Source organism: Astatotilapia calliptera, chromosome 18, assembly GCF_964374335.1.
Source record: "Astatotilapia calliptera chromosome 18, fAstCal68.1, whole genome shotgun sequence".
Lineage (NCBI taxonomy): Eukaryota > Metazoa > Chordata > Actinopteri > Cichliformes > Cichlidae > Astatotilapia > Astatotilapia calliptera.
Window position 1 is genome coordinate 32,157,540 of NC_137439.1, and position 27,244 is coordinate 32,184,783.

The window sequence follows — 27,244 nt, forward strand, 5'->3', positions numbered from 1 at the left end:
GCATGCAAAGGGCAGAGGAGAAGACATGTAAAGATGTCAATCTTCAGTCCAAAGCTGTTCTTTAGAGGATCTATGTCTTATGTTGAGCTCACTTGTGAGTAAAATTCTGCCTTTCAGAGAGTCTAAACACTACTGAGAGATAAGCAACCTTACATAGTCATCACGTGACTGAACCAAATGAGCTGTCATGATGAGTGAGCAGTCAGATATCTAAGCATGGATAGTTAGGTGAAATACACGTTTCCAGTCTCTACATTAAGATAAACTAACAGGTTGAAGCTACATATTTGTTACATATGAGAGTAGTATCAATCATCTCAAGGTTGGGTGCATGTTACGTTTCTTCCACAGTGTGTCCTTTGTCCATCAGTGAGCCTGATTCTGCCAGAGGTTTCTTCCTTTTAAATGGGAGTTTTTCCTTTCAACTGCCGCCAGGCGCTTGCACAGAGATCTCATAGTTGTTGTTTTTTTTCTGTGTTACTGTAGGAACTTTATCTAATAATCTAAGGAGCTTGGAAAGAAAAGCGTCTGGACTTCTTTGAGTTGCTTGAAGTTGAGTTGCTTGAAGACGTTTCACCTCTCATCTGAGAAGCTTCTTCAGTTCTAACGGACCCTTAGAACTGAAGAAGCTTCTCGGATTAGAGGTGAAACGTCTTCAAGCAACTCAAAGAAGTCCAGAAGCTTTTCTTTCCTAGCTCCTTAGACTATGATGACCTGGATGACTGAGAACCTTCACAGACATATTTTTATCTAATAATATGAAGCGCGTTGAGGTGACTGTTACTGTGATATGGTGCTAGAGTTTCTACACTCGACAATGGTGAAAGCGAACATAGATCACATCACTCCTAACTCAGAATTTCTTCACAGTTTCTGGTCATAGAGTATGAAGGACCAGGATTACTTAGGATGAGAAATAATTAGCACATAATTATTCATTACCAATAGAAAAGATAATACTGGTTACGCAATCTTACTTAATTCTAACATAGCTGAAATTTTCAAATTCACCATGTCCTTATAATGAAGCTTCTGGTGCTGAGTGATCACGTTTACCTTGATATTGAGCGCTCTCTGGTTATGGCTAACAATGTCAAAATGTTCAAAAGTACATTTTACTCAAGACCATTAGAGTTAAAAGAAGACTGATACTGTATTCATTAATATTTAGTGGCAGGCGCTGTTCTGAGACATTTGTGACAGTGATTAAGTCAGAAACAGCATGAAAGGAGGAAGGTAGGTAGCTAATGTGACCTATTTATTAATTCAATCATTCATTTTCTTCAACTTATCTAATTCAGGGTTGCGGGAGGGCTGTCATTTATCTCAGCAACAGGGCAGTAGTTGGGGTACAACCTAGACAGGTCGTCAGTCTGTTGGGCTGGAGCTGAGATAGAACGCCCTAGCACATACTCAGTAAGATGCTGAGCCATTAGTTGATGTGGGCTGTCTACTTATGTAAAACATCCATCCATCCATCCATCTTCATCTGCTTTATCCAGGGCCCAATCCGCCTGTCGATCTCCGGCTCCCTTCTCCCATCACTCGCGAACAAGACCCCGAGATACTTGAACTCCTCCACTTGGGGCAGGAACTCATCCCCGACCCGGAGTGGGCACTCCACCCTTTTCCGGCTGAGAACCATGGCCTCAGATTTGGAGGTGCTGATCCTCATTCCCGCTGCTTCACACTCGGCTGCGAACCGTTCCAGTGCGAGCTGGAGGCCCTCATCCGATGAAGCCAACAGTGTTAGATTTGTATTGTTGATTGTCATTTATGCTTAGAAATATTTACTTATATATGCTTAGAGTTTTGTAATTAGTTGTAGATTGGTAGAGGTTTTGATCCTTGATAGTCTGCAAACTTTGTGTGTATTAGACAGCACTTTGGGAGCATGAGAGGTCATACCGTGTCTTATTATTTTATGGTAGGATTAACGTAGTTGCGTCTGTTCTAGTCTAAGTGCTCTTTGTTTAGATGAACTGCAGGACTTCCTCACCGTGTTATCTAGGATGAACCATCTAGGGTGAGGGGGAGGCTACCCTCTTCCTGACCAAGGATGTTTGACCCTTTGATCAGCAGTCCCCACACACACACACACACACACACACACACACACACACACACACACACACACACACACAGGCAAGGTACTCTTTGTTTGTATGTAGACGTCGTATGTTAATGAACCTATGCATATTCATGTAACCTCAATAAAAGGACAGTGTATGGGAGAACGGACGAGAGCTACTGGGGTCAAGCGAAGGAACGGTGCCTGTCCGGTTCTCTCCCGTGCACGAGTACCATGAAGAAGTTTGCCTACTTGTGTCTTGCTTGCAGTGTAATTATATTGTCTTAACGTTCCAGCGAATAGGTTTATGCTACAAACCTATCAAACAGAACCACATCATCTGCAAAAATCAGAGATGAGATTCTGAGGCCACCAAAGCGAAAGCCCTCTGCCACCTGGCTGCGCCTAGAAATCCTGTCCATAAAAATTATGAACAGAACCGGAGACAAAGGGCAGCCCTGGCGGAGCCCATCACCCACCGGGAACGAGTCCGACTTATTGCCGGCAATGCGAACCAAGCTCTTGCAACGGTTGTATAGGGATCGAATGGCCCGTAGCAATGGGCCAGACACCCCATACTCCCGCAACACCTCCCACAGGACACCCCGAGGGACACGGTCGAATGCCTTCTCCAAGTCCACAAAACACATGTAGACTGGTTGGGCAAACTCCCATGCACCCTCAAGTATCCTGGAGAGGATAAAGAGCTGGTCCAGTGTTCCGCGACCAGGACGAAAACCGCATTGTTCCTCCTGTATCCGAGGTTCGACTAGCAGACGAACTCTCCTTTTCAGCACCCTGGCATAGACTTTCCCAGGGAGGCTGAGGAGTGTGATCCCCCTGTAGTTGGAACACACCCTCCGGTCCCCCTTCTTAAAGATGGGGACCACCACCCCGGTCTGCCAGTCCACATGTAAAACAAATGCAGCTAAATGAAAGCTGCTGTGTGTAAAATGTTAGTTATGTGTAAACGGAACCATTACCAGCAACTTCAGGAAACATATATATCTGACTAATGCAGTGTTTGTCTAATTTAGCAAAGCTGTTGCTGTACCAGTGTTAGCCTCCTGCCACCAGTGATGCTGCCGCTTATTGTTACGAAAACAAGTCTGCACCGATCACATGGAAACAGTTAGCAATGGCTTTAAACACTTCTTCAAATTTTCCTAATTAGTGCTCAGACAAGCAGCGGTGACAGCTTTGTCAGTGGATAGCAGTCGCACATGCAAAACAAACTCAATCTTAATTGCCAGTTAAAAGAAAAATCAGACACTGAAAACACTGAAAATAAATGTGGAGCACATTTGTGAATAAAAAATGAAATGCAGCCCAGTTTTTTCTAATGAAAAAAGTTGATAACAACACTAAGGTGACTCAGTCAGATGGACTCTGTCCTCTCTGTCCTCTGTCCTACATTTTAGACCATAAAATGCTTCAAAAATAGAACCAAAATTGGATTTTTGCCAAATGAATGTGACGAAACAATGCTTTGTAAAAACTAAAAAAGAATATTTACAGTTATGCCGAGACATGACAATATTATGACACCTGCACATGTTTCTTGGTGATGATTTCAGAGAGCAGTGGTTCATAGGTGTAATTTCTGTAGCAGGCACCTGATGGAGCCAGTGAGCAGGGCTGAGATTCTACAACAGCAACCTTCTTAACAGCCGACACAGACTGCAACATGACTGTATGCAGTGTTACACAGCCAACCACAACACACTGGGTTTCCCGGTGGTTATCTCAATTTCTAGAATTTGCTTTGATTTAATCTCCCTGGCTCTCTCTCAAGGACGAATCCAGGACACAGCATCAGGTAAAAGATGGTTGCCACTTTGCTTTGCATACCAGAGACTCTTTGTCTCACACACACACATTGACACAGCAGGAACGACAACAATTTCTTCTTTCTTTCGGACTACATGCACATTGAAAAAATGAGGGTGTGTTCGCCTTACATAAGGGTGAAACAGTCACTGTCATCAATATTGTATATCAGAGAAAGATGCAGAGTTAAAAATAGATGGAGTCAAGATAAAGTCAGGAGAGAGAAACTCCCAGACTGGCTGGGTAATAAAAACATACAACCTGCGCAGTCTGGGCCAAATTACACAGAGTGAAGAGACTAACACACAAGGTCATTAACAGCAGCAATTTTTAATATCTAATATTTAATATTTGATCACATCGGAGCACAGCAGCAACCATACAACCAGACACCCTTTGGAGGAAGGGTGGCTGGTTGTCTCTAATATTACTGAAATACTACTGTTAAAAATATATTTTTAATCATTTAACCTGCAATCACTGATTCTATGTTGTTGTGGATACAACCCTGCCCATTTTAAGCAGTCACATAGAAGTTGTGTTTCAGGTAAACTCAAACAGACTCTTTAATAACTCCATTTTTGATCTCTACTAATTCCCAAAGGAAATAATGTACAGTTGTGGTGAAAAATGTACATACACTCACCGTGGACATGACTCTCACAGTAACTTTAAATTATTTATTAGAGCTGTTCTATTTCCAGCATTAGCGTTTTTGCCTCTCAGCAAACACAGAAATACAAGCTACAGGATACAAGTTGGATGAGAAAGATTCACTATAACTGTGGTCATTCAAAAAAAACATCAATACATCATTATGCCTTACATAGTGATGTCAGTCTCACAGTAAACCACGCGAAATACATGTCAAATGCAACACAACTGTCTTCCAAGTACTGTAATGTGTAGTGAACCACATTAAACACATCCTGCAACAAACAGCTGAATAAATTTGTGATTTCAGTCGTTTCCAGCTTTTGTTAGGAAATGTCATTGAGATTTTTGGTAACACTAAATCGTCGCAATAACAAACCATAAAGTTTTCTGCAAACACAATGGGAAATGTGCAGTTCAAATTTGAACTGTGGAATAAAAACTTAAGGAAAAATCTGTGAAAAATCATCGCAGCCCTGCAAACATCATCACTGTATTTGTAATGCTGAAGAGTCGTACAGGATGTGGGGCTGACTTGGGCACCATAAAAATCAACCCATTTAGAGAGTGCCAAGTATCATCACTTACATTTATTTAGTCATTCAAAGTCACTGGTTGTTTACTTATATCTTTATGAAAATGAATTATAGATGTATTTTCTATGAGATTTCTGGTTTAAACATTAGTCTCCAGGTCAAAACTGGACTATAAATGGACAGATCCAGGCATTCTTTCCATGTACATTAGTGAGTTCGTCAGACCCCATCTTACAAAGGAGGGAATGAACCTTAGACTTGAGATACATACAGTGTACAGTTTTCACCTAAAGAAGGTAATGTGGTGATGTATGCTGGGCTAGGTGGATGAAATCTCAAATTAGCTTTAAGAATCTTAAACCACAGGAACATCCCTCAGTTCACTTTTAGAAATAAAATACATTTTCTGTGTTCTGTGTATTTAAATACTTCACTGTCATCCACATCCACAAACAAACACAGGGACAAGCATACTAAACATCCCCAAAATGATCTAACATAAGGATGTGCAAACTTCCTGGGTCAGAAGGAAGAAAAAGGGAAAAGGGAAACTTGTTCTTACCTGTGGAGGTTACATTGTTGGTGGCATTATGAAAAAGAAAAAATGGAAAGGGAGAGAGAAAAAAATCAAGTTTACTCGCTTTAGAATTAACTCCATTGTCTTATACACAATTCTCCAACGTCAGCTCTAACAATCCCTCTGCTTTAAGACCTCTCTCGCTAAAATAAGACTCGAGTATTGAGTCATGTACCTGAAAACTTTCGCTCAGGCCAAGATCTGTGTGGAAGAGACAGACGCAATTCTAGCTACTTGACAAAACCTTTTATCTAAAGAGCATTAAACACATATTTCACCAGGAGTGTCAGGGTGGTTTAAGGTCGGGACTAAAGCGAAGCACAGGGAATTACAGTAGAAAGTAAATCTTCATAAGGAGGGTACGAGATGTAGTCTGTAGCGACAGAGTGATCAGGCTAGAATGCAGGCATTTCAAGTAAGAGGAAGGAGTACTAGAATGAGGTGCCATCAGGGTTTTTCTCAGGTTACAGGAGGCAGGCCTTACCAGGCACTGGACAGTAAACTGCAGGTTACTATGTGGCTGGTGATTGGTTAGATTTGGATGGATATGCCTGTCTGTTGTAATAACAACAGGGGAAAATCCTGTTACATGAAGGTTACTTCTAATCAGGATAATAATGCAAAAACAAAGATTGTAATCTGAAGTATGACCTGAGCAAAAATATAAATTCCTCCGTACCTACAAATTAACTATGTTTAAGATTGGTGGTCCTGAGAGGTCAAACAGACTGCAACTTAAGAAAATACCAGTAAATAGAAAAATACTACAAAAACACACAAAACACAACAGAAGCTGAATAAAACAGAGTGGAACTAGAAAAAAATCTCACAAAACAAGAGCAGAGAAGTGTTACGATATGAATGTGACAGAAACCAAAACATGTGAAGGACTGCACTGAGACATGCATGAGAGAAACAGAGGAGTCTGTGTGTTTTTATCATATGATTCACATAAAAACTGCACATATGTGTTTGCTATTAGCAGTTTACTGTTAGCTTGTGAATTTTGTAACTGTTGCGTCCACATTGTTGTCTCCCCAAAAACACTTCTGTTGTGTTTTTAAGTTGGTATTTTTGTGCCGTTTTTTTCTGTTTCACTTGTGTTTTATCCAACTTCTGTTATGTGTTTTACAGTATTTTCCTCTTTGCTGGTATTTTCTTGAGTTGATCACATCGGAGCACATTGCTGCGGTGAGGGCCACCGTTTGATCTTTTTTTAGATCCCCTAATTCTTGGCCAATGAAATATAAATAATAAATTGAAGTCCCTTGTTACAAGATTTAATCTAACAATGAGGGACATGAAAATGGTTCAGAGACCGATACTTGACTTTAATGTGAAAATATGGTCACTCACAGGTGACACATGGGTAACTTTATGATGAAGGTCACATCCTGTGGCTCAAAGTAGTAGAGATTTGAGGATTTTTTGGTTCATTTTGGGTCAAATACTACATTGTAGAGAATTTAGAAAATAGCTGAATGGAGTAATGCATCTTTAACATATAACACGTCATATATAGTTTATAATAAACACCTGCAATAGAATTCACTACTGAAAATCACTGCGAAAATAAAACTTTAGAGGTGAAAAAATAAAAAACTGGGTTTTGTGCCTTATCGACCTAATAAATAAATGAAAGATGAATTTGTAACACATTTTCCAGTTTTCTTGTTCACAACCATAGACTGTGTATAAAAGATGGGCATAGCCTTTGCATCTGAAAAATCAAGTGCTTTCTGATACTCAGGAAGTGGTAACTCCTGGTGTCTAAAAGGAAGTACAGAAGTCTAAGGGCTCCCTCGCTCTGTGACCTCAGCTGACATTTTTCTGATGAGTCACTATTAGTTCAAAAAACAAGGTTATGCTTTAGTTCCAGCCTGATTTTGACTGACACATTGCATTCCTATGACTGTGCAGTCCTGCTTAATTTCACAGTTTGGCATCAAAAAGACAAGATGGCAGCATGACAGCAGAAACACACCTCTAAAGTTTGCAAATGAACAAATGGCATCACAGTGGCTACATCCTGTCCATCTTTTATATGACGTCTATGGTCACGGCCACACCTTGCCTCTTCTACATACACTAATTTGCCTCTATGCAGATGATTAAAGTCTACAAAGTTACTGACTGAATCTGAAAGGCATTGACAAACTGGCTTTTCCATGCAGCGACCCAGGTTATGTGTGTTTTTACAGACAAAAAGGAGATAGTGGTAGGTTACATAGCAGCTGACAATCACATGAAACAGTAGACAGTGGAGCAAGCATAGACGGCAGCAGCTATCAGCAGCAGGTCAAGTATTATCAAATTGTTATGATCACAGTAACAGATACACAGAGGCAGGCAGAGGAAAATCCAATCAGACAGTTTACCCTGGCAGGTTTGTAGGGCCCGACCAGCACAGTACATTTGTGTCCCATAGTCATGCTGGCAGCATAGGATATTATTATATTTGGACACAAATGAATTTCTGTCTGCGATATTTTCCAGATTATATTTGCAGTAGTAACAAAGAGCAGATGTTTATCTGTCGTAAAGGTAAATATCTTAAAAGCTGATTAAACAGAAGCTGTTCTGGATATATCTGTCGGGCCCCGGTTATTTCGGATTCGCAGGCGACAGGATCGAGCACCAAGCAGGCAAAGAGCCATGCATACAGGGAGACAAACATCACTACTTCTTGCTATCCTAGCCTACAATCACTTTTCTTTAAATTAGCTCCATGTTATTCATAATCTTCCCTGTAGTTCACCAACCTTCCAATGGGGGGAGCTGTGGCGACGAGGACTCCTGGTGGTCTGAGTGTGCAGGGAGAGAGGGAGGGGCTGCTTGGGTGATGGGAGGAGGGGGTGTGGCTGAGCTAAGGGACACTGGTACGCATTTGGGGGGAGTGTCTGGTGATGACGATGCAGGGGTGGCTTCTTTCTTACAGGAAGCAGCTGAGGAATTAAGAGGTGTGGCTGAAGTGGTAGAGGATGCAGGACCGGCGGTTCCCGTGGAGGCCACTGCTGCTGTTCTAACAACAGGAGTGGCCTCCGAATTACTGGGGGTAGCTGTGCAGGACATTAGTGTGGCTGAGGGGATGAAAGGCTTGGCATCGACGTTGAGGGCCGATCCAGCTATGGCTGCTGAAGGATATGTTTCTGCTGAAGTTAAAGGTGATGGACTGGTGGACACAGTGGGGGGAAGGTCTGAAGTGCTCTTGAAAGGGTTGAAATCATAAGCAGCTTGTGAAGCAGGGACAGTGGTTTCTACTGGGGTTGACTTTGTGAGGGAAGCAGGAGCAAGTGAGGCTGTGTTGGTGATGGGGGTGGTTGTCTGGGAGTCGGGAGTGGAACCCGGTGGGGTCTGGAGAACTGAATCAAGGAAAGAGAAGGTCTGGGAGACAGGGCTTAGGTTGTCCCCTGTCATTAGTGCTAGGCTACCGCTGACATCCCCAGCTAAACTATTCTTGGTGACTGTACTAGCAGCTGTGCTAATATGGTTTTCAGGTTTGGCTGACATTCTCTCTTCAATGGGCTTTTGCCCATTTTTAACAGACACAGAAAAGTCATCTAAACACATAGGCTCGTAGGAGCGCGAAGACAAATCTGATACTTGGCCAACATGGGAACAGTTGGTAAAACTTGTGGGTATCTGTTCAGGGGCAGAGGGTAGAGTGGGGCTGGGGATGGAGTTTGGAGCTTTGGGGTCACTAGAGCCAATGTCAGCACCTGCAGCCCACTTAGGGGCAACTGTAGCTGGTGTGGGAGAGACAGGCTGCTGTGGAGCTCCCCACTCCTCTGGAAGTCTTGCCCGACTCTTAGTCTTTCTGCCTTTTACCCTACCCCCTCCTCCACTCTCTCTGATCTCCCACTCCCAGTTCTCCTCCTCATCTTCGTCCTCCTCCACCTCCCTTCTGCCTTTATCCTGCATCCTGCTGATGTTATTCTCCTGGCTATCCAAGAAGTCGTAGACCTCATCACGGCCCTTCCTCTTCTTCTTCCGTCGCCGCTGCTGCTGCTTGCCGGCTTCGTTCCCCGGCCCTGCTCTGTCAGGGCTGAGGGGTTCAGAGTTGGAGGATGTAGCACTGCTGTCATCCACTGAGCCGCTGGGAGAGAGGATGGGAGCTGCCGAGGGGGAGGGTTTTATAAGAGGAGGAACCAATCACATACTGTGTCAGAGAAACACCTGATAAAAAGCCATCAGATTATGGTTACTATAGCTGTACTCGTTATTTCAGGTTTAAATCTGATTTAACTGGGTGTACCAGCTATTTTGGTAAATAACTCTTGCATCTATGACAGTGAAAGTAAGTTGATGTAGTGAAGATAATAGGATTACTCTAAATTCATGTTGAAATATGAGTTTTTATGAAATAAGCTAAAGCAGACATTTTTCCCCCCTCTTACGCAGTTGGGTTAACTTATGCAAGATATGTATCTTACCTTAGAAAGGGTTTCTGTGGTTTCACAAGAGCACTCAGTGGTGCTTGATATCCTAAGTTGTGCTTTCCAGGCTGACATTTCTTAACTTCATCAAAACCCCCAGTCTGTTATGTCTACCATTGCCAGACGCTGCTATACAATCAAAATGATTTAATGACCATTGTGGTTGACGATACGTTAAAGAAGCTATACAATTTTAGGCTAAAAACAAACTCTAACCAGCAAGCTGTCTTGTTAATAGTGCTCTTTAGTGGGTGCATTACAAGAGCTTAAGCCCTCACTGTCCTTACTGTTGCACTGACTACCTGTCCTTCAACATGATTCAGGTAGTTTTTTTGTCTAAACCAAAGTAATTAGAGTAGTTTGCATCCAGAGTATTCCCTGATGTGTGCTACATGTGAGAAAGGACGTGTGTGAAAACTACACCAACATAGCTAACTAAAAATTGTTCGAAGTTCAGGTTTGATAATAGCTACAGACTCTACAAAAGAAAAATACCACATTTAGGCAGCGCTACTTCTTGGTCCTTTCAAGTTGCACTGAGGGCAGCCTACTCTTTAGGCCATCTTTGGGTACCAAAAAGGTATCACATGAGTCCCTGGATGAGGACTACCTGATGAGAGTTAACTTCAGTAGATATCTCTGCAATGCAAGTTAGAGGCATCTCTGACATTCAGTGATAGCTTTTAGTTCTTCGCATCCTGTTAATAAGTTCAATTATGCACATTAATTGAGCAAAGCTGGACTAATTTCCTACTAATGTTAAATTTGTTTATTTGTAGAGATAAGTGTCTTCTATGAGTTTATCTTACTGAACTATACTTATTCTCATTGCTTAACAAATACTGTAAATAATAAACGTCTGTTATTACTGTCACCTGGAGCCTTGACTCATCCCCCAAAAAACAAAGAACAGACATTTTTGTGGAACATAACTTATTTTAAAATGTTACTCGTTTAAATTTATTACCTGCTGAAATATTTCGGTGTGGTGTACATACACTGTAAAATAACAACCGGATGAAGACAGATTATTTTTAGTGACATCACATGATATGGTTGGACAGGAGAAACACCTAAGCTGGTACTATAGAAGATGTATTAGCAATGCATTTGGAAAGCACACGTGGCTACATGCTATAATACGCAATAAATTCCCGCCTTGTGTACTAGTGGTATGCCACATGCCAACCAGGAAATGCACATAAAATCATGAAGTGAAGTTTGTTTTGCTGGGTTGGTTTCCAGTGATAGTAACCATAGTCTGACTGCTCTTAGGCTCTTTTTAGGCACAACATTTTCAACAATTTATTGCAGTAAGTTGTATGTGATGGTGCCTGCTTTTATAAATACATTCAACCTGTATTTGCTTTACTCACCTGTTGTTTTGTCTATGGTTCTGTAAAGACTATAATAGATCACACGTGCATAAAACGTTTTATAGATGCTGTTTTACACCAGGCATTAGATATATTTGCTTGGTGTCCCAGCTGCCTGGATTTGACTGGATATACTGTAAACTAAAATTTCACTGACAACAACGTTTGAGGGAACCTTTTAGGACCAAGTTAGACTGTGATTGACATGCACATTTGTGTGCATGAAGGGTAATGTTGTTTTTAGTTGTTACTCTTTATGATAATAACTATAATGTAAAATGAGAGGAAGTCAAAACTGAAAGTTGGTCATATAGTTTGGTGTAGATTTCTGTTTTCCAAATTGCCAGTGAAGTCTGAAAGGAAGTGCCAGTCAACCAGTAAATGTGTGATGCAAGTGTCCTTTTGCACAAATATGCATAATTCTGAATATTTAAACATCATCATCACCACCATCCAGGATACAAAGTTGCTCTTAGAGGGAGGACGCACACACGCCACAGAAAAATAAGCACACTGTGAGAGCAATGCAACCTTGAAGCAACTTAAACAGACAAATATACCAAGCACAGTTAGCACAGGATCTAGCATGCAAGAACAAAATTAAAAACATGCGTGTCTACTAAGTGCACATTCAAACGCACTCAAATCACATTAAGCGTTAGGAACGCACTGCGGAATCACAAAACGATCAAATGGCAGACAAAGCAAAAAATGTTCAGCCTGCACTGAAATGATCTTCTTATTTGTCTGTTCCCACTATCTTCTCTTATTTGAGGAATGAAGGCATCGCAGTTGGCTCTGGCTTTTTCCTCTGAATCCATATTTCTCAATTATTTCTGACAAGCACGTCATCAGCTCAGAGAGAACAAGAAACAGTAAGATGAACAGACAGAAACAGGCAAACTGTAAAATAGTCTATGACTGCTCATCGGCTCTTCTTCCAGTCTAAAATATTATTATTTTTTCTAGTTTTCATCATCCTAACTGCAGTCTTACATCACTACTTATTAATGGAAATCCAGAAAAAGGTGCAATCCTCTCTAAATCTGGCACCTTTCCCAGCATGGTTTAATTGATTGACTTGGCTATTTTCTCCCAACAACCTGATGCTTGCCCTGCTATAAACAACACTAAAGGAAGACAAGACCAGGGATATTATCATCTATATTTAATAGGATAACATATTTAATGGGAGTACTTCTTAATCTGGACTCTGGCAAACCGCCATGAAATACATTAAGGTTGGAGCATGGGCTGCTTTGAACACATGACCCATGCAAAAACACAGTATGAGCTGTAATTTGCCAAATTCTATTTAAGGTTTAACGCAGACAGAGCAGGAGCGCAGTGGACTGCAAGCCTTAAACACAGGATAGTAAACGCAGAAGAATAGAAGCATGTTTGGAAAATGTGTCATCAGTATCCTGCAGAAATATCCCCACACTGAGTTGTAGACACAACTTAAAAAGACACACAGAATTTGTGTTATAAATGACTATTTTCCATACTTATAAAGCACCTCAGCAATGACACTTCCATGAATGTAAATTCCTAAATTGTGCCAATGCCTAGACAGATCCAATTTAATCCCCCTGTGACTTTAAGTAACATGTTTTTGTTTTTTTGCTCTTTTATTATTGCTTCATTAGATACCCAGTGATGTGAGACAGGAGGAAGTGGAGGGGCATGACTCGCCATCACCCCAAATTTGGGTTTCTGTTTTCTGCCTGCCGACAGGGATGAGTTATTCATGCTCACTGAAGCTTAAAGATAATGTGGGACAATCAAAAAACAAACTTTTAAGATGTTTCTGGCAACTGTGTCGACAGGAAATTATGATTTGGCGTCAATGGAATGACATTACTGCTTTCTCACTTCGTACTTACAATTAGTTAGAGTGCGTCTTTGCCTCTGGACACCACCACAGTGGGTTTTAAATAATTCAATCAAAATGTGACTAAAGTGTAGACTTTTATTCAAGGGTTTTACAAAAGGATTGCACTAATTGTTCAGGAATTACAGATGAATTACATTAGGAATTCTACACTACATTTTCTTTCTGTTTTTAACGCCTGGATGAAAGTCTAGATGAATATCTTATTTCTTTGCCTTGAGAAAATCTTTTCTTTTGCAGCAGACTGTTGATTTAGCCACTCTGAAAGTGTTTGCTAGCTTCTTTTATCTCTCTGACAGGTTTATTTGGATTTGTCAGTCTGACGATGGCCTTTCCTCACTTGCATCAGTATCTCATTGTACCACATATTTGCAGTTCCATAGAGTCTCTGTCATAGAGTCTCATCCCAACACTTAATGCAATATATTTTGTGAAACTCTTAAATTAAACCTGAAAGTCTGCACTTTTATCACATTTGCTTGTCCTTTACTGTTAACAACTGTTAAGAGAAATTGAGGGACAGCAGATGAGTTCTGAGTGAGGGGACAAGCAGGATTGTCAAGCAGGAAGGTTACATTTTTTCACCTTGGTTATGTAAAACCGTGTTTCCCAGCCTTTTGGAGCCACGGCGCATATTTCACTTTAGAAACATCACACGGCACACCACCAAAAAAAATGTCACAAAAAGCATTTTGAGAATTTTCCCCCGCAGACCAAGTATAGCTCGGTCTGTCCCCAATATACCTTTTTTGCTTTCTTGTGACCACTGCTCATGCTAGGGCCTTCATCTGGGTCGCTTAGAGCAGTGCTTCCCAACCACTGTGCTGCGGCACATAGGTGTGCCATGAAAAATGATCAGGTGTGCCGTGGAAGATTATCTGATTCCACCTGATGAGTACTCTAAACCAGCGGTCCCCAACCCCCGGGCCTCGGACCGGTACCGGTCCGTGACTCGTTTGGTACCGGGCCGTGAGAGTTGAGGCTCAGGGGTGAAATGTCTGGTTTTCAGCGTTATTTTGTTATCGTTTTTAGCGTTAACTCGGTTTTCCTGAGTCTTTTCACGTGTGTTATGAATAAATCTTCTTTTTTTTGGTGCCGGTGCTAGTTTTATTTTGTTGTATTTATCCGTGACACCTTAAAGGCCGGTCCGTGAAAATATTGTCGGGCATAAACTGGTCCGTGGCGCAAAAAAGGTTGGAGACCGCTGCTCTAAACGACCAGCGTGACTAATGGGCAGACCAATTACATTCTGTTCCACTAGAGGGCAGTACAACTACCTGCTCTAATTAAATGGGTTGCCAACTGCCAGTAAAACAGAAATTACATAATAGTCATGCTCTGAGACCATGCAGCTTATAATAGCAATAGATAAATATTTGAAAAGATAAAGCAGTCAATCTGACCTGAGTCCTGGAGAAAATTCTGACCCAGATGAAGGCCCTAGCATGAGTAATGGTCAGAAGAAAGCATACAAGGTATACTGGGGACAAATTGAGCCCATTCTGCTATACCTGGTGCGCGGGGGAAGATCATCAAATTGCTTTTTGTGACACTTTTGGTTTGGTGGTGTTGCTTAAGAGTCCTAATCAGGTAGAACCAGATAATCTTCCAGGGCAAACCCGATCATTTCTCGCGGCACAGTGGTTTGGAAACACTGATGTAAAAGGAGAAGGACCAACTACCAATTTTCAGCCAGTAGGAGAAAGCTTCATCAATAGCCAAATAAAGCTAGCTAGCTCACAGCTTCAGATTTTTATCAGGTATTGACATAATGCACATTGTGATGTTCTCTGAACATATGTTTGTTGTCCTTACTTGAGAAGAATTTAACATAGATAAGGCTCAACAAACTGTAATTATCTGCTGTGCAACAATTGTGGTGTACAAATGCATCCATTACAGTAGCCTTTAATGGCTAACAGCTGAGCTCACCTTTGGTTTTAGAAGAGCAATTTTGAAAGTATCTAGTATATATATTCATTGGGTCACTGATGCATGAGATCTGCTGAGAGACAGGGACTTAACTCAATAGAAGCTGTTACATAACTGTTAGCTGGCTTTAAGCTAGAAGGACTATCTTTAGTACACCAACAAGCAGAATACAGAAAAGCTAATGAATAAAAATATTACTAAATGTTTAATAAGTTCTGCCTAAAATGGAAACTTGGAAAGTCAGTATAAGAGTTCAAGTGTGGGCTTTAGAGCCCTTTAGTTGTTTTTTTGCAGGCCATTTTCTTTTGACTCTTGATAGCAGGGTTTGATTTCTGGCAGAATCTAGAGTTAGATGTAGATGACAACATAATGAAGACATATAAAAGCATTTGCAGGAGAATATGCATGTTTCTATTCTAGTTTCTAAAATGTACAATTACATGAGCAGGAAAACTCTGATGCACTACTCTGGGTTTGTGTTTCTGTTACCTGGCAACAACAAATTTAGTTGACACCCAGTTGCTACTGATTATGATAAACATTAGAAATTCATAATAAAGACAACTACAAATGTCATGTGTGTATTAAATCTACGTTAGGCTACTATTTTCTCTTCACTGCAGGAACTAATGAACACTGTGTGGAGCTACATTATTTAAAATGGTCACTGTTTCATTTGTCTGTTGATCCAGTTTGTCGATTGATGATAAGGACAGTAGCCGGGTGCACAGAGTGTAAAGCAATAAGGTCACCAGCAACAAAACAGCAGAGCTGGGAGTGTTCCAGTGACGGTGAAAACTAGAAAAGACTGCCCTCTGCTGCTGAAAGCATGGCCTGTGTGATCAGGGTGTTACTTCTCCTGTCACCACTGTTCCCTCCTGCTCTGCCTTTGCGTCTCTTCAGTAGTATTAAAGCAAGAATAGCATAACATCTCAGCTTTTATTAAATTAAATGTGATGTTCACGGACCGTGAACTCCATCCGTGATCTCCACTTGTTGCTATAGCTGTGTTAGACATGCAACCAAACCCATTTGGTCTGGGAAAGTTTATGAGTCCTTTATATATTATCGATATTGAATCAATATTAACATTTTGATTCACTGGTCCTTCACTCCCCCCTCCCCTGCTGCCCCAGAATGCAGTATTACGTGCAACCAAGCTCCAGTGTGATACCTGCAGAGTGATTCATGGAATGGATTCCCATGCCACCGGAAGAAAATGGATCGCTGCTTTTAAAGGGACTGCTCCCACTGGTGTTACTGATGGTTTTGCTTTCCACACCAAAATGGCTTGAACTTTTCTGGGTGTCCATAGCTTGACTCATTCCAGTCTGGCCAAGAGTAGTGCTCATACTGGTCTGGAAGGGTGGCATACTGGACCCCATGGTCCCTCCAATCCCAGGTTGAGAAAAGCCTGATGGAGAGAAACAGCAAGGAGCTACATCACCAACAGGAAGCTGTCTGTTTGAATGTTGTATACTTTATATGCTCATACCACATGCAGCTGGGAGAGAAGTTAAATACTGATGGTAACGTTATATCTAAACAAACCACAAGACTTGTAAAATAATGTCCTTTGACCAGAAGAGACCAAAGTGCAGAATGCTGACTGCCATGTTTGGCAAAAACCAAACCTGGCATATTAGCACAAATCCCTCATTCCAACTGCCAAGCACTGTCTTGGAAGGGTGATGATTAAGCCTTGTTTTACCTTTCAGTCACTGAGAAAGCTAAGAACGCCTCTCTATAAAAATGTTGCCTCACATTTGACTATAATTTACATGTTCAAGAGCTAAAATTAGGTAATGCAATAGGACAAGGATCCCCAGCACACTAGCAACAACACAACGGTGAAAAGGAAAAGAATTAAGGTGATGCAAATACCCAGTGGAAACCTCAACCTGACTGAAATAGTGAGGAAGGAACCTAAGAGAGCTGTGCATAAGCAAATCCCAGCAAAGCACAAAGAACTGAAGCGATGTTGTAAAGAAGAGTGTGAAAAAGATTCTCCCTCTTGGGGTGTACTTAGTTTTGTCAAATGCCTGCAACGCACTTTCTCTGTCACATAATTAATAATTCATTAATTAATTAAGTAATTAATTCAGTGTCTAAGCGGTTTGTCTGCTCGGAGATTAGCTGCCCACATCTCTTCAATAGGTTTGTAGGCTGCTGTGTTGCACTGACAGAGAGGTAGAAACTGTTTGTAGTGTGATGACTGTGTGTGTAAAGTAGGCATGTTTCAATTATTGAAAAAAAAAAGACTTCAATTCTGAACTGAACAACTGCAGAGGTTTCTCGGATGAGAGGTGAAATGATAAAGCTTTCAACCCCAAGAATATTATCCCAGCTGTTGGAGCATGGTAGTGGCAGCATCATGTTCAGGGGCTGTTTTGTACCAGTGGCACAAGTACACAGAACAGAGTGGATGTAATTGTGAATGAGGCAGACTCACATAGAAGCCAGTGGTGAAATGGATGAAATGCATCCAATTATAATTCTGCCAAACGCCTTTACAGCTTTCGATTAGTACTAAAAGTGCCCGGTGACAGTAAAACTTACTAAGGCATATTTAAACAAATATTAGATATGCTATATGCAGGATTCTGACCATGTATGTGCAATTTTAACCCCATCTTTATTTCAAAACCCCCACATTAAAGTAAATACCAGAATCTGCACCAGATTCTTGAGTCTTTTTATTTTATTTAGATTCAAAGCAAGAAGAGACAAAATACAGTGACCTGCTACTTAGTTTGCAGTTAAAGGTATTCATGGCACAGAAGGTGAAAAAGTAAAATGGACCTAGAAATGAGTCAGGCTTGCTGCTGTCCTTTGTCTTGTTCAGGCTCCACTGATCTGTCATCCCACGCATAGGACCTGACCAAGAGAAAGAGCCGGACAGACAGAGGCAAAGAAAATTGGCAAATGGAGAAAGGACAGTGGGGACCGAGAGTCAAAGAGAGAAGCAAAATGAACAGAGTGGAAAAAAGAAGAAGACGACGAGGAGCAGGGAGAAATAAAGCAGTGGGACAGAACATAAACAAACAAATGGGCAGAACAAATGTCAACCAATGCAAATAAAATCAGCATCTAACTCTACCTGCATTTTATTTTGGTGCATGGAGTAACAAAAACTGAATACAAAGATATATATGCAACAAAAAATTTACAAAAGCCTCAGACACCACACAGTAATGGTTTTTGACAGGATACTTTGAAAATGGATGTTTTTTTCCTCGCTGTTTCCTTTGTACATGATTCCTGTGCAATTGATGCATGATAATAAATTGCGTTGCATACTTACTTTATAATCCCCACACCAGAGAAGATTGGAAAATGCAAAGTTTTTGCTCAGTAAAGTGGCTGCAGGTTAACCAACAGCTTTTCTTTCAAAGGAAAAACATTCCTCTTTGCATTTTAACAAGCAACAAATCCTGAATGAGGCACAGTAACCTCAATTTATGGTATAAATATGTAACTTTGGTACATAGGTCAACTGCTGAAGTCTTCTGTTAGCTTCAAACTTTTTAACAGCTACATTTTGAATTTAATTCACATATGGTGGAGCAGGTCATCTACTAATTGGTAGACTGATGGTTTGATCCCTGGCTGCTTCAGTCAGCATGCCAAATATCCTTGGGCAAGATATTAACCACAAAGTTGCTCTCTGCTGTATCCATCGGAGTGTGAGGGTGTGTGGATGTTAGATAAAAAGCAGTTACATAAAAAAAGCACAGAAAAAAGTGCTTGTATGAATGGATGTGAAGGGGTGAATGTGATCACAATGTGATTAGTGAGAGCTCGTTTTGTCAATCACACGCCATTAGCCAATGAGCATACCCTGCATAAACCTCCTTTCTGACAATTTGAATGACCAGATTTTAGAAAATGCCGTGGATGACTGAGCCCAAAATGAATCACCAAAGTGTTTACAGAGGTTTTCTCCTGTGACTGTAGGCAGAGTGATAAAATTACTATCTACTACATGACTTTCAGTCCATTCACCCTCACCAGACAGGTAGTCAGAGCTGAAGGCAGGCTGTCCTGGTGGGTCCTGGCGTCCTCCTGATGACATCATTGATGACATCATCCCTGGACCTGAGGAAATAAAGAGCATTATCACTGTCATCCTCAGCTGAATATATAAGAATATAACGACTGTCTCTTTAGTTTTCTAGGTTTAGATTTGCAAAGCGTATCTGTATATGAAGAACCTTTGTTACAGCTTTATGTTTTTCATTACACTGAACAGGAGATATATTTATTTTTCTTTGTTTTACTTTTGCACTAGTTGTAGTTTCCCATTGTCCCTATCATACAGAGCGCTCTGCTGGGTCCTTTTAGAGCGCTCCACATGGAGAGCGAGACAGTGCACCTCAGTCAGTCTGTATGTAGCTCTGCTCTGTCAGATGTCTGCCCATCAAACGGGTGCTGCATCGCAAATCCTGCCTCCACATGCTGTGTATGTCTTTGTCCTATCATTTGACAGTGAAGCAAGCAGACACAACACACTGCTGAAGGGACTATCACCATGGTTACACAAGTAGAAGATGACAGCATCTGTGGTTCCCCTGGCAACACAACCTGTCAACAGACGTGTCTTAGAGGATCGATGCATGTTCCCAACAGCTGAGGCATACGCCAGGACTGAACTAACACACTCACAAGCACATATACAAGACAGAAACATCACCACTATTACAAACACATGGGACACGAAGAGCCAGACTTTCTTAGCTCCTTTGAGTACTGCAAAAGGAAAGAAGCTGAAAGGGTAATATAATCTGTTAAGTAAAATAAATGGAGGATTTGCATCCATTAATTCCCATTAGCAGCCGAAAATAAAACTAGCTTAACATAATAATTTTGTCATCTTAACAATGAAACACAAGCATTAACTAAATAATACAATATTTACTCTACCAGTGGCCATTACATCATTAACTCCAAGTCTGACTTGCACAGTTATTTTACTGACAATCACAAAACCATGTTGAACAAATAAAACCAGCTGTCACTTATAATTCTATATAAATATTACAAAATAAATCACTATATGGTTTCAACGAGATCTACTATGGTGGTGGATTCTAACATATAGTGCATATAATATATAATACAGTCAACTAATACATAACTGAGGCTTTCCATTTACAAAGGTCTGTCAAAGGGGAGAGGGGCTGCACTAGGGCTGCTCAATTAATCGAATTTGAATCACGATTACGATCTGGGCTTTCAACGATCATTAAAAATGACTGAGCCGATTATTAGCCCCTCCCTCATGCTTTACTCTCGCGCTGCTCCGTGTGGCAAATCAAGCGCACCGCTCTGCATTCCGAACACCCGTCACAACAATTAAGAGGACCCGAGGGAAGCTCGGAAAGCTAAGCAGAAGTTATTTGGAGAGGAGAGTGACTGCCGTTGGTTGAAAAGAGAGGTAAAAAAAAACAAAAAACTTCAGTGGTGTGGAAACATTATGGGTTCGCGGAGTCAGACGTGGATCAAGTAGACACAGTGTGTAAACTTTGCTATGGTGTCGTAGCTGCACCACAGAGCAACACTGCAAAGTTTACATTTTTCATTTATTTCTTTTATTGCAAACATTTGCACTGTTATCAGTATTTGCACACTATTTTATATTATTTTTTAAAGTCATTATTCAATACATTGTTATTGTTAACCCTTTAAAGCCGGTCAGAGCAGCATGCTCGTTTTGTATAACTATTTTTAAATCCCTGTAGAACCTGAACCGCTAAGCTAGCACAATAAATTTTTTTTCCATATGAAACCAGAGGAGTTGTACTTACATCTTATGCCATCAGCTTGTCCTAGGTCACGGTTTCCTTCCACATATAGCTTTGCAAAAATTGCATAAAAAGCGCTTGCAGGAACAAAAACATAATATTCCAGAAACACGCTTTGCCGATCTGATCAGCTGTTCTTAACACTTCCCACATTGAAAAAGACGTCAAAGCGAACTATCGCAAGTGACGTCATTTTCGCGGAAAATGTAGTTTTTTTACTTGTAGGGCTTAGAACTCGAATTGCACTGCTGGAAATAGTTTATTTTGATGCACATGCACATTCTTTGCAAATTTTTGTTTTTCCTGCAGTATATAAAAATTGCTGTATCTCCAAAAATAAAACTATGAAGACACTCAAAATAAATTTCCTGTTGTTGTAAACTATTTTTTGCAACTTTTTTGTATTTAAAGTTTTGAGGGATAAACCTCTTAAATTTCTCCAAGTAGAAATATATGTAAAAAACAAAAAAAAACAAAAACGATTTTCAATTTTTTTGTAGTTTATTGCACTTTTTTGCAATTAATGTAGTTACTATGGACTTAATACATACACATTTTTAAAATATGGGCTATAACAGTTGTATTGATGTATAGCAACTTGAAATGCTCCCACAAATGGCACTACAGCATGTAAAAAAAAAAAAAAAAAGCTCTGGCGGACTTGGTTCTATGGTAGATCTTAAAGGGTTAAATAAATATCGTCAAATAATCGTGATCTCAATTTCAGTGAAAATAATCGTGATTATCATTTTTGCCATAATCGAGCAGCCCTAGGCTGCACTAACTGAGGGGCTGCACTAAGAACCCAGAATAAGATAAGTATTATTAGGAACATGCAAAGGTACTTGAGTGCAATCCAAAATGAAAATAGCTGAAGCTGAAAGAAGCTGAAATAAAATGAACTGTGTGATCTTTGCTTCTTGCACAAACAGCACCAATTCTAATATGTATCTGTCCGTGGTCCTGAAATACACATAAAAACTGGCACTGCAGCTGAAAACCAAAACTGACTGAAGCTGCACGTCACAAATGGCTGCTTTGTGCCGAAAATAAAACATCTTGTTGCTTTGTATACCTGAATGCACATGCATTGGTTTTGACTGAAAAGCTGTTTTTTGTTTTCAGATGTACTGTGGGAAAACAGGGACACATACTTTTGGCTCTGGCCCAGTAGCACTGTAATGGTGGATACTGTGAATAATTAACAAGTGTGCATTAAAGGGAAGCTTTGGTCCACTGGATGAGTGTGTCTCTGAGAGCCAGTGTTCCTTTGTGTCTGCAACCATTTTTGGAGTATAGAGCAGCACACACAGAAACACACACAGAAGCACTAACTGCAGAGTCATTCTAGACACAACGTCACAGCTTTTTTTTTCTTTTTCTGTCTGGGTTCCCTTTGAGTAGATTTCTCTTCAGCTGCCAGTCTCCCATATTTTTTTCCCCCCGATTACTATCACACTTTTACTTACTTTTGTATTTGTGTTATTACGAAGTTACTTAATGTGAATCGCTTTAAAGAGAAAGATGGACCTATTAGATGATCCACATCTCAGTGATAATTTGGAACCAAATCTGCCATGTTCACCGCTTAGAAAACGAAGCTACATTTCCAACAAAGGAACTTCCTTAAACTTTCTATGAACCTATGCTTTGTCACTGCATGAACCAGCTGATCCGAGCAGAGTTGGGAAAACTGCCCATGAGAAAAGGAGCAGGAAGCCAAGGAAACAAAAGACTTCTGTACAACTGGAAGTCCAGAAGAGCCACCTTCTGCTGGCCATTAGAAAAATTGCAGCTTTAAGGCGCTTCTGCATTGTTCATCCATCTTTTATATACAGACTATGTTAACAAGTTTAGTTGCTGTTAAGCTTTCCTCAGAATCACTGATAAAAAAAATACATACCAAATCAATGAAAGGTAACTTTATTTGTTTTTCTTTCCTTTTTCATACAGTATAAGATGCACATGCACATGTTTACAGTACATCGATAGAAAAAAAATTGAAGCATTTGTCACCGAGAAGCTATGAGTGTTACATAGATATAAGGTGCATGCAGCCGATAGACTTATGTGAGTAAATGATAAATATGTTTTATTGTTTTATGTCTGAAAAGTTTCACTGTTCTTCCCTCCTCTTGTATCCCTTATTTCTAAGACACAGACACACAGACACACACACACACGCACAGCAGCAGCAGCATGTGCGTGCAAGCACAGTCAGAGGCCAGACAGCCCTCTGAGGATAGCAGCCAGTATCAAGCCTCAAGGTCAAACACTTCCTTTTTTTCAAACATTATTTTTATGTCATTTCTGCATCACTGGACTGGAAGCCCTTTAAAATTTTCTACCAGCAGAAACAAGCCAAAAACATAGCAGCAGGGAACCACCACTAAAATAGCCCTCACTGCATAGTTTGAAGGAATCCAGTTTGATGGGCTTCCCACTGTGCTGTACATAGGCTTATTGCACCACAGTGTCTGGCACTTTTGCGCCTCTTATTTAAACTTTAGCTGTTATGGAGGGAAGGAAATCGCTTTAAAAGCCAGGTTAAAGTCACAGTCCAACTGATAAAAAATGCACTACTCTGGAACATATGCAAATCAGATGGCATATACCAATATAACAGACAGATGACATACATATTCATGTGAGATTGATATAACAGGTGAGGCTACCCATACGGAAAAGAAATAGTAAAAACTTATATGTGATTACTCATGAAAGTGGCCACTTTCATGAGTAAATCATATAAGGCTTACATGATTTACTCATGAAAGTGGCCACTTTCGCATTACTTTCATACATTGTTTTAGTAAGTATCCAAAACATACAAGTTTCATTATATAATTTTTCAAGGGATCTTATATCTGTTTTCACACTTATATGCTTTTCATACAAGTTTCACACGACAGATACAAACTTTATAAGATTTACATATATCTTTTCCATATGGGTAAGATTCAAGACTTTTATACAAAAACAATCTCTCAAAATAATTGTACTGCAGTGTAAATGAGACAGTTAGTATGATAATGACTTTAGATGACAGTCAGCAATATCACGCTTTCTGTGCTTGATTTGTAATAAAGCATTTGTTGCAGCTCAGTTGCAATGCTTTTAGATCAGCTGGATTAGGAGATCTCAATGCCAGTTCACGTCAGCTTTCTTTTGACTTTCATTTAAGCTGTCTAGGTCTGCCTAAAGGTGCAGTGCATCTGCGTACCACATTGCAACCCAAATTTCCAGTTCTTTAAAAGGATTAACATTCTTCAGGTCCTATAAAAGCACAGATGTGAACATCTCTGGAATACCACTTTAAAGTTGTTGAGAAGGAAGCCACAACTCAAACATTTCTTCTGCAATGTCATAGTGCATATAGTGCTGCCTGCTGTGCAGTGCCTCTGGGGTAGTTTGGGCTTTGTTAAGTGCACTTTTTCCCATCTTGGACCGTATCTTACAGGGGTGAAGGTAACCATCCACCAATACTGAACTGAGATGCACTTCCGGTCTATTCAAGAGTAACGATTCCAGATAATTGCATCCAGGCTGAGGGCAATCCTGCTGCTGTATTTATAGACATCTCACGGGTCAGTTTAGGAAGTTTAGTATGAAAGTAGTCCTGAACAAGAACTCGTTTAGGGCCAACTTAAAGGAAAGGCAAAAATGTAAACGTGAGGTCAGAGGTCAAATGTTTGAAGACAAACTATATACATGTGATATTTAGAATCCTTATATACGAGTACAGTATAATTTCCTAAATGTTGTCAATACAAGGAAATGGTGTGTTAGTCTTGAAAAAGCTGTTGTCTAATTTTCCTCTTGATTGTGAGTTCTCTGCTGCGTTTGTCTCTCTCACTGGTTGGTACTCCTGCCACCTCTGTGCACTGCTTTGTGTTTTACTTTATTTGTAGGTTCAAATAAACGATCATTTGATATTACTGCCAGCTTCAACACCTGAGTGTTCCCTGACCTGTGACATAAAATGAAAAGATATGATTAGTCTTGAGCAAACTCTTAATCTGACTCATTTTTCAAATTTGTTTTGAAATGCAGTCAAATGCTTTCAAAGGGGCCCGCCTATTATAGAAGGGAGCTTAGAACTAGGTGAGATGTGCAAATCACAGGGGAGTACAGCTGGGACAGTATTTTACCCCCAAAATTGAGAGATCTTTTACCATCATCTTCCCGATGTTATCATGCTGTCTTTGGCCTGTTTCTGCTACCTGCCACTAGTTTGTGGAGCTAATATTGGCACGCATATGCTGCTAATATTCACTCCATACCAAGGACAGAAGAGGTTAGAGTCAAACTGCTGCAGCACATTCTCAGTCACAGCTGTCACTATGTCTGGAGAGACACAAGCACTTAAGTCGAGTTTAAAGTTTAAAGGGGCGGACAAGAAAGCCAAGAAGGCAATGGATAGCAGTGGGATGTAAAAGAGAGGAGAGAGAAATGGTAATGGAGGCAGTGAGCTATTAGAGGTTGTAAAGCACAAACATTTTTAAACTGAAGGATCAATTGTAATTTAATTATAAATATATTATTGTTTGTTATTGTTCAGTGTTGATGTGAATAAATATAAATAAACATGATGATGAAGATAAGCGACAGCTTGCCTGCCCAAGTTGAAAAGACAGGTTAGATTTATTGTAATGGCAGGTGTTTCCTTCTGTAAAGATGGCAAAAGCCTTCTAAAGGCACTGAGTGGTAGTGATTTTACAGGATGACATGAACTAGCATTGCATTTCCTTAAATTCATATTCTCTGGCTAGTGTTTATCTGCTGTGTGTACGTGTTTAAGTCAAATAAAGCAGCATGCCTGAGGATGTATGGTGCATGAAGGACTAAGTTTCAGGCCTCTATATTATATAAGTCACAAACCTTTAAAGAATTGCAAACAGCTTTATTTTGAAATAAGACACTGGACTTCGTTTTTGGCAAGAACTGCACAAAACAAATGTGCTAAGGACCCTTTTGACTGCATGCCCTGTGTCTTGGTCTGCTGAACCTCAAGCAAGGTAAACGGAGCGAAGGACAGAGGCTGGGAAAGAATGCCCTCAGGGGAACTTCATTAAATAACCTCTGTAATGAATTAAAAGATGAACTAGTGGTTGAGATTTGCCTGCTTCCCTAGACTCTCTTATACCTTTGTGTATTAGGATTCATGATCACATGCGGGCACATCAGGAGATGCAAAACGCCAATTCCCAGAGTTCGTTGATTCGGGCAGAAGCACTGCTGATGCGGCCGAAAGACATGAGAAGGTGAGAAGTGATTTTGCAGCTCAGACCCTCTCATCAAACCCCCGCTGAACACCACCATAGATTAGCGGCCGGTGAGTGCTTATAATGCATAAGAAGGGTCACATGGGACATCAACTCCTCTCCCATGTGGCCAAAATGTTGCACCTTTACTTTAATGATTGCCTGGTGCAAAAATGTAATGTTTCCATGGTCAGTGCCCTGGATGGTCAACACCTGACATCACTCATAAGACCAATTCTGTCACTCTCTCCCTTTCGGGTAATCACATGGAGCAGAATAGTTTCTACATGTTCAAAGCACCTCTCATTCTGGATCACCCCGGCTATGTTTACACAACCCCTGCATTGATTGGAACAAACACTGGATATCAAGCTGGGAACCAGCATCTCTGGCTGGTCCGAGACTGCAGACAGCTGCAACGGTTCCTGGGATTCGCTAATTTTTACCATCGCTTCATCAGGGATTTCAGTCTTGTCTTGCCTCTGACCCAACTAACCTCTCCCAAAATTCCCTTTCAGTGGTGTCACCCAGTCAAAGCTGCATTCAAACTTCTTAAAAAAAGTTTTGTTGCAGTCTCTCTCTTGCAGAACAGAACGACAACGTCCTCACCTTGGAGGTGTTGAGACCTTGGCTCGAGTCATAGTCTGGATGGATCACAAGAATCTAGCCTACCTACAGACAGCTGAACAGCTTAATGCCTGACAAGCCAGGTGGGCCCTGTTTTTTACCCATTTCCACTTTTCCATAACTTACAGACACAGTTCACACAACATCAAGCATGATGCTCTGTCACAGCAATACTCCGGTAACGGCCTGCCCAGCCAGCTCTTCATTTCTGCTTCCGTATATGCCACTGGGCACACATAACTA

The 27,244-nt window shown here is 40.6% G+C and overlaps 1 protein-coding gene across 3 annotated transcripts in view; it reads right to left on the reverse strand.

The window, feature by feature from the left end:
• Positions 1–27,244, reverse strand: part of LOC113011196 (uncharacterized) — a 129,808-nt gene that overhangs the window by 58,544 nt on the left and 44,020 nt on the right. For all 3 annotated transcript variants that reach the window (XM_080293289.1, XM_080293288.1, XM_026150630.2), the window contains exons 3-6: positions 19,318–19,404; positions 18,109–18,183; positions 16,481–16,720; positions 8,431–9,783 (exon numbers count right to left, since the gene is read on the reverse strand). In XM_080293289.1, the coding sequence (XP_080149415.1) occupies positions 8,431–9,783; positions 16,481–16,720; positions 18,109–18,183; positions 19,318–19,404 (1,755 nt within the window). The remainder of the gene's footprint in view (positions 1–8,430; positions 9,784–16,480; positions 16,721–18,108; positions 18,184–19,317; positions 19,405–27,244) is intronic.